General features: G+C 39.1%; 1 protein-coding gene and 1 gene segment (V, D, J or C); one reads left to right on the top strand and one right to left on the bottom strand.

Annotated features, from left to right (window-relative positions):
* Window positions 1–1,312: 1,312 nt before the first annotated feature.
* LOC129819472 (Ig heavy chain C region-like) lies at window positions 1,313–10,191 on the top strand. The segment is given in 8 exon segments: window positions 1,313–1,322; window positions 2,502–2,828; window positions 3,125–3,481; window positions 3,940–4,038; window positions 4,906–4,936; window positions 5,037–5,077; window positions 5,514–5,557; window positions 8,665–10,191. Coding segments are annotated over 8 exon segments (975 nt in total).
* Window positions 10,192–10,382: 191 nt separating this feature from the next.
* LOC129819834 (M1-specific T cell receptor beta chain-like) lies at window positions 10,383–16,975 on the bottom strand. Its single transcript, XM_055876455.1, has 5 exons — window positions 16,894–16,975; window positions 12,717–13,052; window positions 12,184–12,486; window positions 11,901–12,023; window positions 10,383–11,013 (listed from the first exon to the last, which is right to left on the bottom strand). Exons 1-5 carry the CDS (start codon window positions 16,946–16,948, stop codon window positions 10,976–10,978), a joined length of 855 nt encoding a protein of 284 aa, XP_055732430.1. The 5' UTR covers window positions 16,949–16,975; the 3' UTR covers window positions 10,383–10,975.
* Window positions 16,976–17,806: the final 831 nt, after the last annotated feature.

Below are 17,806 nucleotides of genomic sequence, written 5' to 3'. Positions count from 1 at the left end.
TCACGAATTGTAGTCACAATCTCGATGTAGTCATCGTGTGCTATGAATATGGAACAAATACTTAACTTTTAATTGTTTTAATACAAATACAAGTGAATGTGTCCAAATACTTTTTATGTACAAAAAGTGCTGTAATTTATAAATGGTTCACACAATATGGATGAACCTTTGAAGTATAGAGCCAAAAGAAAATAAAAAATACTTTACTGTCCCAATCATTAAGGAGGGCATTGTATCTACAAGTTCACTCCCAATCATTGTAAGTCCATATGTTTTATTTTAATAAATTTACTAACAACAAGAAGCATCTCTGTGAATGTTATGGGAACATATGGAGTTCACAGTTCAGCATCAGATTCAGTCAAACACTGCATCAAAGACTTCATGCATAATATTACCTCTTAAAAGCCTCTAACTCATAATTGTGTTAGAAATGCTGATATTTTTAACCAAGACAGAAAAGTGGATTTTTATGCACAAATGCAACATCAACGCATTTAGCTCCATCAACAGGCCGCCTTTGTCTTTACCACGAAGACAAAATGCTCCCTTTACTCAGACCTATACTCTCACATGATTTAGCCTAAAACATTTTATTGTCATTTCATCAAACCTCTTTGTCGATTTCCGGGAATATGTTTAGACTGTCTTGTTCAGCAATGTCAGCAGTATCTCAGAGTTTCCATGAGCTTAGTGGTCTAGAAACCCCAATGGTAAATAGGTAGTTTGTGTAGGCGCCGCCTCAAGCTATTTTTCCTCGCTCGGTTGCAACATCGCTTGCGCCCTTTGAGGTTAGATCAAGGTGAGCAACGTTAGAATAAATGGCAGGAGTTTACGAACATACATTTATATCAATCTGTATGGTCTTAGTTTTTAGCGATATACCTAAAATGTTTGTCCCCCCCACTTGAATATGAACTAGCCTATTTAGTGTTCAAATTAAACATTACAATTGTTGTTTTGTTATATAATACAAAAAAAAAAAGCATTACGTAACACTGAACCGTCTGTATTTGAATGTAGGCCTATCTAATGTTTCTCTTATCCACTTGTTCTACTTTCCCTTCTGGAATTAAAACAGCCAGTAATGCAAGTTTATACCAACATGTAAATTGACATTGGCTTGGAATCCATCATTAGTAGAATCCAGCGCCATAAATAGAGATAAGGCACACATCACATGGCAGAATCTCAACAGACGTTATGAATTATATTATGTTCAGATAATTAGGCAATGTTAACAATTATAATAATATATCTATAGAAATACCAGCCTAACGTTTTTAGTGATGTATCGTTTAATTGGCTAACGATGATTACCGGTAAGTTAAACAATTATTATAACAATGATAATGATAAAATAGCTAACGTAGCCTAATAATAATATTGAATTAAGCCAATTTCAAGTAGCATTCTGAAAAGTTAATTGGCCTACTACTTTACAGAGAACCAGGCCAATAGCCTAATAGGCTATATTCTTACAGAGTGAGTTACATTCTTCTTACATTCTTGTTTTGTTCAAAATTACGTATTTTATTACTTTTTGTACAAACTGGGGTTATAGATCACGGACGTGAATTGATTAAAACAAATCATCCTTGATGTCATCATGTTTATTCATTCATCCCAATATAGCCTAGCTGTAATTGTCGAAAATAGCCAGTTATTTTGTGAGTAAATTCTTAAATTTATCTTCGTTGCATTCAGTCGGTGCAATCTTCTCAACTTTGCATTTATTCTACGTTTTTTGTTGTAGAGGCCTTAGCTGGAATATTACCTATCTTTCCTTGCTCACAGTTTGAGTTATAACGCAGGACACTTTATATGTTCATTTCCGGTGAGATGTTGTCAGTCTCGCTTTCTGCGACGTAGCAGGGCTATGTGCGAGACACCTTCATCTCGTCAAGGTGGCTGAACGGACTCAAAGAGATGATGCCCTTCAAATTCCGTGAATCTAAAATGCCATGGCCCCTGATACTTCTGCTGTGCTGGAGCTATGTTTTGAAAGGCAAGTTTGACTCTCTATTCTGCACACTTTGTCAATGTGTCGAGAATAAATGTAGGAAAGGTACATTTATTTAGGAAAACTAATAATGGTAGTAAGGGGTTTAGCCTATGTTTCATCATCACTATGAATACATTCATTTATTGCAATAAATAAGCCCTTAACCACAGTATTCTAGTAAATTATAACTTTTTAATGAACTTGTGTGAGAATAAATGTTGATCATATCAATGAATCTGTATCCTGGCTGTAATGCGGGCTAGTTCATTTTATAATCTAGCAATTTCAAGATAATTCACATCTTAGGTTAGACAAAGCAGGCCTATAAAAGTTTCTAAATCTTTTTATATGTGGACAGAGAGTAAGCTTTTTTCTCTCTGTTTGACATCCACGCTTGGTATTCAGAAAAACAAAGTTATGAAAATGCACCAAACATGCTAACAGGAATTAGTTGAAGTATATGTTATATTCTTGTTATTCCCATTTCTGTTTTTAGCTACACACACATCCATTATCACCCAGACGCCAGGGAGGGTGATGGTGAAGGCTGGTGATACAGTGACCTTGAAATGCTATTTGGTTGAGCTAATCACCTACTGCTACTCTGTGATTTGGATGAAAGTAGACCCCAGGACTGGAACACTGATTAAGATTGCAAACTTAAAGATTGATAACAACTCTGAGGATGGAGAAGGGAAACAGGACAAAGTATGTTCTGCTACAATCACCAAAACAACAGTGAGCGACTCAGGAATGTACTATTGTTCAGCTGTTCAATCCGAAACGATCCACACGGGCAATGGTTCTAGAGTTGTTGTGACAGGTAAATTGAATGTCTGGTATTTTCATTCACAAAGTTGACTGATAAAAAAAATACACAGATGTGTTAAAACATGTAAATATACACTTACAAAAATAAATCTTGTGGTCAAAAAATTTAAATAGCCAATTGTAAATATAGCATAGAATTTCTGTAACCCTTTGAACATATTGAATGAGGTTGCCTGTATGGTCGAAAATGAAGAGTCGTGCATTCAGAGTGTAGGCTATGTTGAACAACCTGTAGATCATTTTAACAAGTCATTTAATTGTTTACAATTCTGACAATCTTTTCCCCAGAGAGAGAGAGAACACAGAACATCACTGAACCCCCAGCCATCAAACTCCTCTCTCCATCGGACGGTGACGGGACTGTAGTGTTGACGACTCTATACAACACAGCAGAGTCCTTCATACCTCTGCTGTGTTTGGTGTTGAAAGTGGTCCCATCTCAGGTCCACGTGTTCTGGCTCATAGACGGGAGAGAGTGCAGTGGACTAACTTCGTCCATTTGGACAGACAACAGTGATTCAGCCACAGAGTTCACTATGAACCAGATTCTAGTCCAGGCAGAGGAGTGGGACAGAGGGGTTCAGTGGACGTGTGTGGTGGAGTTTGAGGGAAATTCTATCAACAAAACCCTGATAAAGCGCAATGGTAATTGCATCAGTGTATCTCAAATACTCACTTTTTCTGTTAATTTCAACAGTCTCCTCTGCAAAAAGCCATCCATCATCCTAAATCAGAAGCATTTCTAATCAATAGTAGCCTATTAACTTTTCTTACAAAGATATGAGAAAATCTGAGGATGGTGAGGATGAGCATATTATACTACAGGAAAGGCTCAATTATAGTTTCACATAAAGGGCAATACACATACACTGTAAAACACATGTTTTATATTACATCATATTGTGTGAGAGTGTGTCCCCACCCTAATCATTTATATTTCAATAATAGCAGTTATCACTTGTACTTAGTTATATATTTTTCCAATGTGACAGAGTTTGTGATGATTTTCCTTTTCCGATTTAAACGTCGTTCTCTTATCAACTTCTCATTTACAATGTTCATTGTGTATTCTTTCTTACATGTATTTATGACCTACACCACAGATTCCACTGGCATGTGCACAATGGTGCTGTATTGGATATCTGCAGCTGCTCTCCTCACCATTATAGTGGCTGTCACTGTCGCTGTGTGTCGGCACCGTGGTAAGTTACAACTAATCAATAATTGGACAAAACTGTATGAAACAAATACCAAATTACCTTGTGGAAGACAAAGTACTGAATGTCATTGTCCTCAGCAGAGGCATTATAACCATTGAAACCGAGGAAGGTACATGCCCCATCAATTTAATCAATTTGTAGGATACAAATGTACAAGATGTAGCTTATTTTGTAAATTATCAGTACCCCCTCAAAAACATTAGGGGTATGACGTGATGCCTATGGTCATGGCTAGGTGTGTAAGTAGGCCAGTTCAGTCGTCAAACTAAGATATAGGTAAAGGGTCTGTTTTTACTACCTATAGAATAGGTGACCAAATGTGGGGGTGACGATTCTATTCCATGATGTCCTTTTCTGAGCAAATGGAATGCAAAAGGATATCTACTGTATATTTTCCCTTGCACAGGAAAGTTAAGAAAGATTATTATTGTCTTTGATCCTTGGGCTTTCTGTGACGGTTATAGAGATCGTTATGTCAAGTGTCTGCGGCATATAGACAGTTCTGCTTTTGCAGTTTTGATTTGACTACAGCTGAACTGCAGCTGTAATACACCTACCCCCTCCTGACTGGCAAAGAAGAACTCAGTCTTAAAATCAGAGAAACTGAGCCAAAGTCACAAACGACGTAGTTACTGTATCTTCATTCACTCTACAACAATGACAGAAATAGGAATGTTGGAAATATGCAATTCTAGTAGTTCTTCCTTAGTTGTACAGTTTACTCCCTCTGCTTTTGAGATCAGATCATAGAGTGAATTTGAACAAATGGCAAAGAACATTATCATTGATTCATAATGTATCCTTCAACTTGGATTTTAAATGTGGCGTTTTTATTGCTTTTTCCTATAGGACATCCCGTGGTTACTGATGCTGATACAAGGTTTGTGTCTGACTGTTAATCTAACATTTAATTTGAGAAGTCAGTGATCGCTGGAATGCTAATGTGAAATACTTTCAATTATTTCACATTTCAATTTCAGACAAAGAGGCACAGGCACAGAGAGCAGGCAGCATCAATCTGGTAAAATGTTCTAATTTTTCTAATTTAGGATTAGAAGGATTTTAAAACAGCTTTTATCAGCTTGGTGGTATTTAGTGGGCGAAAATGTTTTTGCGTTTTCATTGTCTTTTTAACTATTCAGTTGAAATAGATTGAATAAATGAGCTTACATTTTTTTTGTTCCCCAAATTTCTGCTGTGAATGAGGAGTTGGGACATTTTTTAGGGGACTCTGTTTTACATTTGAGTGTGAGAGATGAGATCAAAATATTTCATAGAGAAGTAAATGGGGTGGCATTGGCGCACTTTGAGACACCGTTAGTTCTCACAGCATCTCTTGATGGAGTATGCAAGGTTGGTTGATTGAAGGATTCCAAAACGTTTTGAAGTACACTAGTTTATCGGGGATGTCATGGCTGTGTTGGTGTTTGTCATGATCTGACTTGTAACGTTTGCAGGGAGACTTGGAGAAGCAAGAAAGGCAGTTAGATCATCCGTCTCGGTAAGTAGCTATTGTATTTGGTTTAGAATTTTTGGTGAAGGTGCCAAATGTTTTTTATGTTGCATACTTTTATAATCCATTGCCGTGCTATCAGATTTTCTCAGGTAGAACTTTTAAATCACCATTTCAGCCCAACTTAACTCTTGGGGCCGGTTTCCAATCCTGGACATCGACTAAGCCAATAGTCCTTAACTTAAAAATATTTTCTATGGAGATTGTTTTTTAGTCCAGAAGTAGGCTTAATATGTGTCTGGGAAACTGGCCCATAGTGTATCCAAATTTTAAAAAACACTGTAAGGCCAGGCACCACAGGATAAAACTAAATTTTTGCATGTACAGTTGAAGTCGGAAGTTTACAAACCATAGTTTTGGCAGGTGTTTTTCAACCACTCCACACATTTCTTGTTAACAAACCATAGTTTGGCAAGTCGGTTAGAACATCTACTTTGTGTATGACACAAGTCATTTTTCCAACAATTGTTTACAGACAGATTATTTCACTTATAATTCACTGTATCACAATTCCAGTGGGTCAGAAATGTACATACACTAAGTTAACTGTGCCTTTAAACAGCTTGGAAAATTCCAGAAAATGATGTCATGGCTTTAGAAGCTTCTGATAGGCTTATTGACATAATTTCAGTCAATTGGAGGTGTACCTGTGGAAGTATTTCAAGGCCTATCTTCAAACTCAGTGCCTCTTTGCTTGACATCATGGGAAAATCAGAAAAAATCAGCCAAGACCAGCCAAAATCAGCCAAAAATTGTAGATCGCCACAAGTCTGGTTCAACCTTGGGGCAATTTCCAAATCGCCTGAAGGTACCACTTTGATCTGTACAAACAATAGTACGCAAGTATAAACACCATGGGACCACGCAACGTGCAAATCAATCCAAGAACAACAGCAAAGGACCTTGTGAAGATGCTGGAGGAAACAGGTACAAAAGTATCTATATCCACAGTAAATCAAGTCCTATATCGACATAACCTGAAAGGCTGCTCAGTAAGGAAGAAGCCACTGCTCCAAAACCGCCATAAAAAAGCCAGACTATGGTTTGCAACTGCACATGGGGACAAAGTTTGTACTTTTTGGAGAAATGTCCTCTGGTCTGATGAAACAAAAATAGAACTGTTTGGCCATAATCACCATCGTTATGTTCGGAGGAAAAAGGGGGAGGCTTGCAAGCAGAAGAACACCATCCCAACCGTGAAGCACGGGAGTGGCAGCATCATGTTGTGGGGGTGCTTTGCTTCAGGAGGCACCACTTCACAAAATAGATGGCATCACGAGGACCAAAATTATGTGGACATATTGAAGCAACATCTCAAGACATCAGTCAGGAATTTAAAGCTTGGTCGCAAGTGGGTCTTCCAAATGGACAATAACCCCAAGCATACTACCAAAGTTGTGGCAAAATGGCTTAAGGACAACAAAGTCAAGGTATTGGAGTGGCCTTCACAAAGCCCTGACCTCATGCCTATAGAAAATGTGTGGGCACAACTGAAAAAGCGTGTGCGAGCAAGGAGGCCTACAAACCTGACTCCGTTACACCAGCTCTGTCAGGAGGAATGGGACAAAATTTACCCAACTTATTGTGGGAAGCTTGTGGAAGGCTACCCAAAACGTTTGACCCAATTTAAACAATTTAAAGGCAATGCTACCAAATACTAATTGAGTGTATGTAAACTTCTGACCCACTGGGAATGTGCTGAAAGAAATAAAAGCTGAAATAAATCATTCTCTCTGCTATTATTCTGACATTTCACATTCTTAAAATAAAGTGATGATCCTAACTGAACTAAGGCAGGGAGTTTTTACTAGGATTAAATGTCAAGAATTGTGAAAAATTGAGTTTAAATGTATTTGGTATGTAAACTTCCAACTTCAACTGTACTGTATTTTTTAGTATTTTGGTCCATTAATAGTAGTTTTTTCAAAAAGTAAAAATGTCAAAAAGTTGATAAATGTATATTTTCATTAATTTATCATACTACCGCATTTTTTAATGGACATATACATCCATAATTGCAAAGCTCACTACATTGAATCACACATAATTTCAAAGCCCATTTCACAGAGAATATTGCAAACTGGGCAAGAGGGTGATTGGGTCTAAATTGGTAGTCTAAATTTCAGTGACCTTGTCTTTAAATGCCATTTCTCAAAAGTCAGACTCTTCCTACCCGCCAACTAATTTTTCTCATCCTCAGAAGCATCTGCATTCACCAAATTGTGTGTGTTATCATTAGAAGTATTCTCCGGATTGTTAGTATGTTGTCAAATGTTAATTCTAGATGACATTTTCTTCTGAAAAATGTACCAAAAATGCATTTTATGTCACTTTCTTTAGTATTTTACAATCAGAAAGATAAATACTTTCTTTCATCTACAATCGGCTGTGTGTAAGTCCAGTCCTGGATTGTCCTAACAAAACGAAACCAAAATATTTAGGCTGACTTTATCCAGTGTCCAGAAAAATGTATTTGCGTGATATGCAAATATGTGCATATTTAATGAGTTACCACTTAATTTATATATGTATACAATATTTCAGAAAAGATGTAAAACAGAAAGCCTTATTTGTGTCCATATTCAACTGGTAAAAGTTTATTGTGATATGATTAAGTGGGGATACCCTATTAGGGTGTGGTGCCTGGCTGTAGTGTTAAGATCTGAACATAATGCTCTGACAATTCTGTCTCATACTGGCGTATTACTTGGTAAGTATAGTGTAATTACTTATTGGCGATATACCTTGTGGTTTGTGTAAATACAGATGGGCATTTTTATATGGATTATATTTGTAAACAAACTAATGAATTGAGGCTAAACCTACTCTCACCCCTAGAATGATTGTTTTAGATTATTACTCAGTTATCTTCATTGTGAATGTATTGATTGAGATTGACTGACTATCCTTTCTATGGTGTGAATAGTCACAAATCAGACTCTGGTTTACATTTGCAGTATTGCTGCCCCAATTCAGTCCACATGAAGTGTTAAAGCATTTTTGTATTTAAAGCAACAGCAACAGCTATACATATTTCTGATTCCTTGAGAAACAATGTTCCTATAATGAACTCCCTGGTGTTGATCGTTCCACAGGAGGTCCAGTATGCGACTTTGGACCACATCCAGCTTGGGAGACGCCCAAATACAATTATCCAATAATATTTTGAAGAAGAAACTGCATAAGAGTGTTCAGATTATTATGTATGTATTTGTGTACAAAGCAAGAGCCAGTGTCCGCAATTGCTAAGTGCCCAGAGCCAATAGTGCGGCACAGAGCTCTTTCTTTTATATTGTAATTCAACTGTTGAAAAGCCTCCCATTAGTCATTAATCTGTCCCAGTGCTAAAATGTTTTCAAAGGTCAGGTTAGAGCCCTTCCGTGGGAAAACGTGTACAAGCCTAAATAGGAAAATGACTGAAATAGTCTTGAATTTTGTATTGATGATATATTTATCGTGGTGTAGGCTAATTGGCTGCTTATAGGCCCATGTATTTTCCTGTGTATTTTATTTTATTTCTTACCTTTATATAACTAGGCAAGTCAGTTAAGAACAAATTCTTATTTTCAATGACGGCCTAGGAACAGTGGGTTGTTCAGGGGCAGAACGACAGATTCTGACCTTGTCCTGGTTTTGTCCTACACAGAGGACCACATTGGAAATAAGTGTTCTTAGCTATCCTGTCTCCGCCTCAGGGATTATTTGTAAATGAATGTCTTGGTTTTTCTTTGTTTTCATTTTATTACCTCTTATCTAATTTACAATTTTCCTGGAACTGTTGGTGCCAACACTGCCTATGTTTTTGAACACATGTTTAAAAACTTTGCTTGAATGCTAGAAAAAATTGATTCCAATTCTCAATCTGAAACGCACTTTGACGAACTCTGTACAGCTTGTTTCTCTGACCAAAATGAGAAGGCTCACTGTTTTTGACACTTGTAAGTTGTTTGATCCTGCACAGACTGCAGATTGTGTAACATATGAGAAAGTGTGACAGGTGCAGGACTGCAGCCCTCAGAACAGAAGCTGACCACATACCACAGTAGTTTAAACTTTAGCTGCCTAACGCTCTCCTGCACACACACACAATCTGTCTCTCGCTCTCTCTGCGAGGTGTGGTATTCTCAGTATGATATGCCTATGGACAGACACAGCTTTGTTCAAATCTGTTCCTTGCTTTTAACAAACCACTAGCAAATTCTATTTGCTGGCTTTTTTCACCCAATAGCACATTATGAAAGATGAACCTTTTTACTTTTGTGATATGCTATCAGCTATCACTTAACCTAACCTCAGCAGCTTTCACGATATCAATGAAACTCAGACAATAGATGGAATGTACTGTTGTCATTGTAACAGTTCATTTTACACAACAACATTATTTTAAAGGGTTGGAAAATAGTTATGCTCCTGCTTAGTCCCGAATGGAAAATAAAGCACCCTGGCTAATTCATGAAAATGATGTGTTTGGATTAAGTCATGGTAAAATCAAGTAAGTAATGGCAAGACTGAACAAAAGTATTACCATTTAGGTAATGAAATGTTAATACTCTCAATACAAAGTACAGTAGTCATTTTTGTTAAATAAAAAGTTACACTGATTTTAGTCAACTGTAAAAAAATAAAAAAATAAAAAAAAAAATTAAACACTTTTACACTATGATACAGCATGGGGCAATGTAGACCCATCACAGAAATAATAATTTTGTAAAAAAAATGATGGCTAGTTTGTTTTAATGTTGATGCAGATAACTTGGTTAATGGAGTTTCCTACCTGATGTTTTAGAATAGTTTAAAAAAGCTCCAGCCTATCTCAAATCAAATTTTATTTGTCACATGCGCCGAAGACAACAGGTGTATGCTTACTTTAAAAAAAGTTACAAATAGCTCAAAAAAGCCTACACAATAGCACAATTGGTTACGGGATTATAAAATGGCAGCCATCTCCTTTGGCGCCATTCCTCATTCAATCAGTGTCACTACAATGGACGCACAAGTGACAGGAAGTGTAGATTGTAGATTTTGAGTAAACACTGATATCTACTGGATGTTTTGAGATGGTGACACAAGATGAGAAAAAAATAACATTTCATCACTACAGTACTTAAAGAATATCACTTTATGGAAGCATTAGGCTATTCTAACACATTTGATTTTTTATGCATATTCCTTATTTGACAATTTTCATGTAATAAAATCAAAAGCAAAGTGAATAGGAAAAAAATTGAAAAGAAGTCACACAAAAATATCCTATAGCCTTTTGACACCCAGTGAAAATATACTACATACTTAACGTCTCCCTAGTTGGTATAAAGCACTCTGATTCACTCAAAGCACTCAAATTCTGAATGTTGGTTTCCTGCAGTTTTCACAATGAAGACAGAATCCCAAAGCCCTCCTTTTTCTTTAGTTTGGGGGGTTTCTGTTGCTTTTCTTACGCTTGCCTGAAGAAAAACAAACGAACACAGTTAGCACTTTTAGTTAGTCAAAAGTAAAAAAAAAAAAGAAAGAAAAATGTCAAACAAAAAAACATGTGTGTATTCACATCGAACTTTGTTTCACACACACACACGTAACTATACTGAACAAATATATAAATGCAACATGTACAGGAGCTGAAATAAAAGACAGCAGAAATTCCAGAAGATAAAACATATTTCTCTCAAATGTTGTGCACAAATTTGTTTACATCTCTGTTAATGAGCATTTATCCTTTGCCGGGATAATCCATCCACCTGACAGGTGTGGTATATGCACCTTGTGCTGGGATCAATAAAAGGGCATTCTAAAATGTGCAGTTTTGTCACACAACACAATGCCACTGATGTCTCATGTTTTGAAGGAGTGTGCTATTGGCATGCTGACTCCAGGAATGTCCACCAGAGCTGTTGCCAGATAATGTAATGTTAATTTCTCTACCATAAGCCGCCTCCAATGTCGTTTTAGAGAATTGTGTAATATGTCCAACCGGCCTCACAACCACAGACCATGAACATTTAACCACGCCAGCCCAGGACCTCCACATCCGGCTTCTTCACCTGCAGGATCATCTTAGTCCAGCCACCCGGACAGCTGATAAAATTGAGGAAAACTCATTCTGATTAGCTCGAACTGGCTCCCAAGTGTGTGGGCCTATGCACCACCAGGCCAACCCATGGTTGCGCCCCTGCCCAGTCATGTGAAATCCATAGATTAGGGCTTAATGAATTTATTTCAATTGACTGATGTCCTTATATGAACTGTAACTCAGTACAATCGTTAAAATTGTTGCATGTTACGTTTATATTTTTGTTCAGTATATAATTAACTATCATACAAAAATACCTCTTACCTGAATTGTTGCTCTTGCCTGATAGTTGTACCCGTGCAGTCAGTGTAAGGAGAAGAAGAAGAGCGGACACAATTCCCAGAACCCTGTAGAGACTCACTATGGTGTAACACATTGTGGAGAAGTCTGACAGGACACACAATAACATCTCATCAAAGGGAATGGTACAGCTCAATACAAACAAGTTTCAATATCATTTATTGTCAAATTAATGTTACTACATGAGCATACGGTCAATATTATTACAGTAGTGCTAACTAATGATAGTAAGAGGAAGAGCAGTTACCATTGTGTTGCACGGTTTTGTTGATGTACTGCCCTTTGAACTCTACCACACACGTGCATTCTGCTCCTCTGTCCCACTCCTCTGCTTGGACCAGAATCTGGTTCCTAGTGAACTCTGTGGCTGAATTACTGTTGTCTGTCCAGGTGGACTCAGTAAGTCCACTGTCCTCTCTCCCGTCTATGAGCCAGAACACGTGGACCTGAGACGGGATCACTCCTGAAACCAAACACAGGAGAGAGACAGAGGAATGGTAGCTGTTCGGCGGTTTCAGGATGTCGATGGTTGGAGGAGCTTTGGTTTCATCTACATGAAATAAAGGGAAAAATTGGGGAAGGAAATAAAAATGATGTTAGATCATTTGGAAACTGATTTGATCTTCATTACAAATACTGCATCAGTGACATAGCTCATGCCTGTGACTCTTACAGAACACAAGTTAAAGCTTGAGATACAACACATCAAGATAATGCGAAATCAGGTTACAATAAAAAGGTCTATGAAGGTTTTGATAATTCAAATGCTATATTACTAACCTTTAACAATCACTGTGGTGCCGTTGCCTAAGTAGATCTGCTGGCCATATATGACAGCACAGTAGTAAATCCCAGAGTCGGTGACAGTTACGTTGTAGATGGACACTGGGCACATATGCTTGAAGATTTCATACTCAGATCTGGTGTTGATAACGGTGTTCTTGGGGAATCGCAGCGCCCCGGGTTGTTTGGGCAGTCTTATCCAGGCGACAGTATAACAGTAAGAAGTCAACCCCTCCAGAATGCAGTTCATGGTGATGTTGCCGCCAACTACCTCCTCAACAACAGGTGGATACTGGATCACTGTTGAGTCCTCTGACATGATGGACCCTACACCTGAATATGGAAACATGATACTGAACCAAATGCCTTGCATAGATTCATATGGGGTTAAAGTCATACACTACATGACCAAAAGTATGTGGACACCTGCTTGTTGAACATCTCATTCCAAAATCATGGGCATTAATATGGAGTGGTCCCCCCTTTGCTGCTATAACAGCCTTCTGGGAAGGCTTTCCACTAGATGTTGGAATATTGCTGCAGGGATTTACTACCATTCAGCCACAAGAGCATTAGTGTTGTCAGGCACTGATATTGGGTGATTAGGCCTGGCTTGCAGTTGGTGTTCCAATTCATCCCAAAGGTGTTCGATGGTGTTGAGGTCAGAGCTCTGTGCAAACCAGTCAAGTTCTTCCACACCAATTTCGACAAACCATTTCTGTATGGATCCCGCTTTATTCACAAGGACATTGTCATTTTGAAAGAGGAAAGGGCCTCCCCCAAATTGTTGACACAAAGTTGGAAGCACATAATCATCTAGAATGAACAGCCCCAGACCATTATTCCTCCTCCACCAAACTTTACAGTTGGCACTATGCATTGGGGCAGGTAGCGTTCTCCTGGCATCTGCCAAACCCAGATTCGCCCGTCGGACTGCCAGATGGTCAAGCGTGATTCATCACTCCAGAGAACGTGGTTCCACTGCTCCAGAGTCCAATGGTGGCCAGCTTTGCACCACTCCAGTCTACGCTTGGCATTGCGCATAGTGATCGGCCATGGAAATCCATTTCATGATGCTCCCGACGAACAGTTCTTGTGCTGACGTTGCTTCCAGAAGCAGTTTGGATCTCGGTTGTGAGTGTTGCAACTGAGGACAGACGATTTCTAGGCGCTACGCGCTTCAGCACTCAGCAGTCCCGTTCTGTGAGCTTGTGTGGCCAACCACTTCACGGTTGAGCCGTTGTTGCTCCTAAATGTTTCCACTTCCCAATAACAGCACTTACAGTTGACTGGGACAGCTCTACCAGGGCAGAACATTTGATGAACTGACTTGTTGGAAAGGTGGCATCCTATGATGGTACCATGTTGAAAGTCACTGAGCTCTGCAGTAAGGCCATTCTACTGCCAATGTTTGTCTATGGAGATTACCATGGCTTTGTGCTCGATTTTATACACCTGTCAGCAAAGGTGCCACTAATTTGAAGGAATGTCCACATACTTTTGTATAAACAATGCATTGGGAAATTATTTAGACCCTTTCCCTTTTTCCACATTTTGTCACGTTACAGCCTTATTCTAAAATTGATAAAATAATGTTTTACCTTATCAATCTACACACAATACCCAATAATGAGAAAGCAAAAACAGGTTTGCAGACATTTTTGCAAAAAACAAACAAAAAACGAATCAAATCAAACTTTATTTGTCACATGCGCCGAATACAACCTTACCGTGAAATGGTTACTTACAAGCCCTTAACCACCAATGCAGTTCAAGACGAGTTAAGAAAATAATGACCAAAAAAAGTTAAATTAAAAATAATAAAAAGTAACACAATAAAATAACAATACTGAGGCTATATACAGGGGGTACCAGTACCGAGTCAGTGTGTGGGGGTACAGGTTAGAGGTAATTTGTACATGTAGGTAGGGGTGAAGTGACTATGCATAGATAATAAACAGCAAGTAGCGGCAGTGTACAAAACAAATGGAGGTGGAGGGAGGGGTGGGGGGGGTCAATGTAAAAGTCTGGTAGCCATTTGATTAATTGTTCAGCAGTCTTATGGATTGGGGGTAGAAGCTGTTAAGGAGCCTTTTGGTCCTAGACTTGGCACTCCAGCAACACTTTCCGTGCGGTAGCAGAGAAAACAGTCTATGACCTCGGTGACTGGTGTCTCTGACAATTTTATGGGCTTTCCTCTGACACCGCCTATTATATACACTACCATTCAAAGTTTGGGGTCACTTGGAAATGTCTTTGTTTTTTAAAGAAAAGCACATTTTTTGTCCATTAAAATAACATCAAATTGATCAGAAATACAGTGTAGACATTGTTAATGTTGTAAATGACTATTGTAGCTGGAAACGGCAGATTTTTTATGGAATATCTACATAGGCATACATAGGCCCATTATCAGCAACCATCACTGCTGTGTTCCAATGGAATGTTGTGTTAGCTAATAAGTTTATAATTTCAAAAGGCTAATTGATTGAACTCTTTTGCAATTATGTTAGCACAGCTGAAAACTGTTGTCCTGATTAAAGAAGCAATAAAACTGTCCTTCTTTAGACCAGTTGAGTATCTGGAGCATCAGCATTTGTGGGTTAGATTACAGGCTCAAAATGGCCTTTTTCTGAAACTCGTCAGTCTATTATTGTTCTGGGAAATTAAGGCTATTCCATACCAGAAATTGCCAAGAAACTGAAGATCCATTACAACGCTTGTACTACTCCCTTCACGGAACAGCGCAACTGGCTCTGACTAGAATAGAAAGAGGAGTGGGAGGACCCGGTGCACAACTGAGCAAGAGGACAAGTACATTAGAATGTCTATTTTGAGAAACAGACGCCTCACAAGTCCTCAACTGGCAGCTTCATTAAATAGTACCTGCAAAACACCAGTCTCAACGTCAACAGTGAAGAGGCGACTCTGGGGTGCTGGCCTTCTAGGCAGAGTTCCTCTGTCCAGTGTCTGTGTTCTTTTGCCCATCTTAATCTTGTCTTTTTATTGGCCAGTCTGAGATATGGCTTTTTCTTTGCAGCTCTGCCTAGAAGGCCAGCATCCCGGAGTCGCCTCTTCACTGGTGACGTTGAGACTGTTGTTTTGCCTGTACTTCTTCCATTTAAGAATGATGGAGGACACTGTGTTTTCTTGGGGACCTTCAATACTGCAGACATTTTTTGGTACCCTTCCCCAGATCTGTGCCTCGACACAATCCTGTCTTGGAGCACTACGGACAATTCCTTCGACCTCATGACTTGGTTTTTGCTCTGACATGCACTGTCAACTGTGGGACCTTATATAGACAGGTGTGTGCCTTTCCAAATAATGTACAATCAATTTAATTTACTACAGGTGGACTTTAATAAAGTTGTAGGAACATCTCAATGATGATTACTGGAAACAGGATGCGCCTGAGCTCCATTTCGAGTCTCATAGCAAAGGGTCTGAATACTTATGCACCATCGAGAGCATCCTGACTGGTTGCATCTGACCACAAGGCGCTACAGAGTCTAGTGCGCACGGCCCAGTGCGTACGCCCCACTATACGGCCCAGTACATCACTGGGGCCAAGCTTCCTACAAGCTTCCTGCAATCCAGGACCTACACATACCCAAGAAGACTCGTGGCTATAATTGCTGCCAAAAGTGCTTCAACAAATTCCTGAGTAACGAGTCTGAATACTGAGGAGTGGCTTCTCTGCAGCACTCCACCAATCAGGTCAGACAGAGTGCTGACCTGCTCCAGAGCGCTCAGAACCTCAAACTGGGGCAAAGGTTCACCTACCAACAGGACACTGACCTTAAGCACACAGCCAAGACAACGCAGGAGTGGCTTCCGGATAAGTCTTTCAATGCCCTTGAGTAGACCAGCCAAAATTTTGATTTAAACCCTATCTAACATCTCTGGCGAGACCTGAAAATAGCTGTGCAATGACGCTCCCCATCCAACCTGACAGAGCTTGAGAGGATCTGCAGAGAAGAATGGGAGAAACTCCCCAATGCAGGTGTGCCAAGCTTGTAGCATCATACCCAAAAAGACTCGTGGCTGTAATCGCTGCCAAAGGTGCTTCAACAAAGTACTGAGTAAAGGGTCTGAATACTTATGTAAATCGATCTTGAATTGTGTAGAATCAATTAAATACAATTAGTGAATATAATTAGATGTAGCTTACCTTTCAAAATATGCATGTAGCACAGAATCAGAAGCTGAGTATACATGTCGAACATCAGAGGGTTGAGAGAAATTGCTCGCTCCTCCAGCTAAGTAATAAAGACATTTGACAGGATGGAAGAATAGTTTAGCCCCCCCCCACACACACACACACACAGACACAGACACACACACACACACACACACACACACACACAGACACACGCACACACACAGACACACGCACACACACAGACACAGACACACACACAGACACACACACACACACACAGACACACACACACAGACACACACAGACACACACACACACACACAGACACACACACACACACACACACACACACACACACACACACACACACACACACACAGACACACACACACACACACACACACACACACACACACACACAGACACACACACGCACACAGACACACACAGACACACACACATGCACACAAACACATACCAATGGGCAATACCTAATGAAAGTATTTCAGATAATTGCTGCAGATAGAAAATATTTCAGCAAAGATAAGCCTTTAGTACGTTAATTGACAGGTGATAATGGGGTACTGAATTAGAAATAAGGAGAACGCTGAATGACAATGAAGGTGTGCTTTTAATTTCCAAACAATTTCTGAAAGATATTACAGAGACATTCATGTAGTTTTGTAGAAAGCTGTCTCTCGATGCAGTCCGTGACAGATTCAGGAGGATGTTATATTCTAAGGCATATCAGTACATTTTTCACTCCAAGTTATTATAAGCAGAAATGGTTTGTTTACATCAGTATATCTTTACAGGGTACATCTTTACAGTTTATACACTGTTCTTTAGCTAATTCAAAGTGGCTTTATTTATTTGGCATGTCAACAACAATTGAATTAAAAGTGGACACAGACACAAATGC

The sequence above is a fragment of the Salvelinus fontinalis genome, chromosome 22 (genome assembly GCF_029448725.1).
Source record: "Salvelinus fontinalis isolate EN_2023a chromosome 22, ASM2944872v1, whole genome shotgun sequence".
Taxonomy (NCBI): Eukaryota; Metazoa; Chordata; class Actinopteri; order Salmoniformes; family Salmonidae; genus Salvelinus; species Salvelinus fontinalis.
This window is presented reverse-complemented; position numbering and strand designations above follow the sequence as displayed.

Bases quoted from the DNA above. Each gene is read 5' to 3' on its own strand.
- LOC129819834 (XM_055876455.1), bottom strand. From the start codon at position 16,948: ATGTTCGACATGTATACTCAGCTTCTGATTCTGTGCTACATGCATATT. The intron at 12,487-12,716 runs GTTAGTAATATA...TATTTCATGTAG, and splicing joins CACCACAGTGATTGTTAAAG to ATGAAACCAAAGCTCCTCCA. The intron at 12,024-12,183 runs GTAACTGCTCTT...GTGTCCTGTCAG, and splicing joins CAAAACCGTGCAACACAATG to ACTTCTCCACAATGTGTTAC.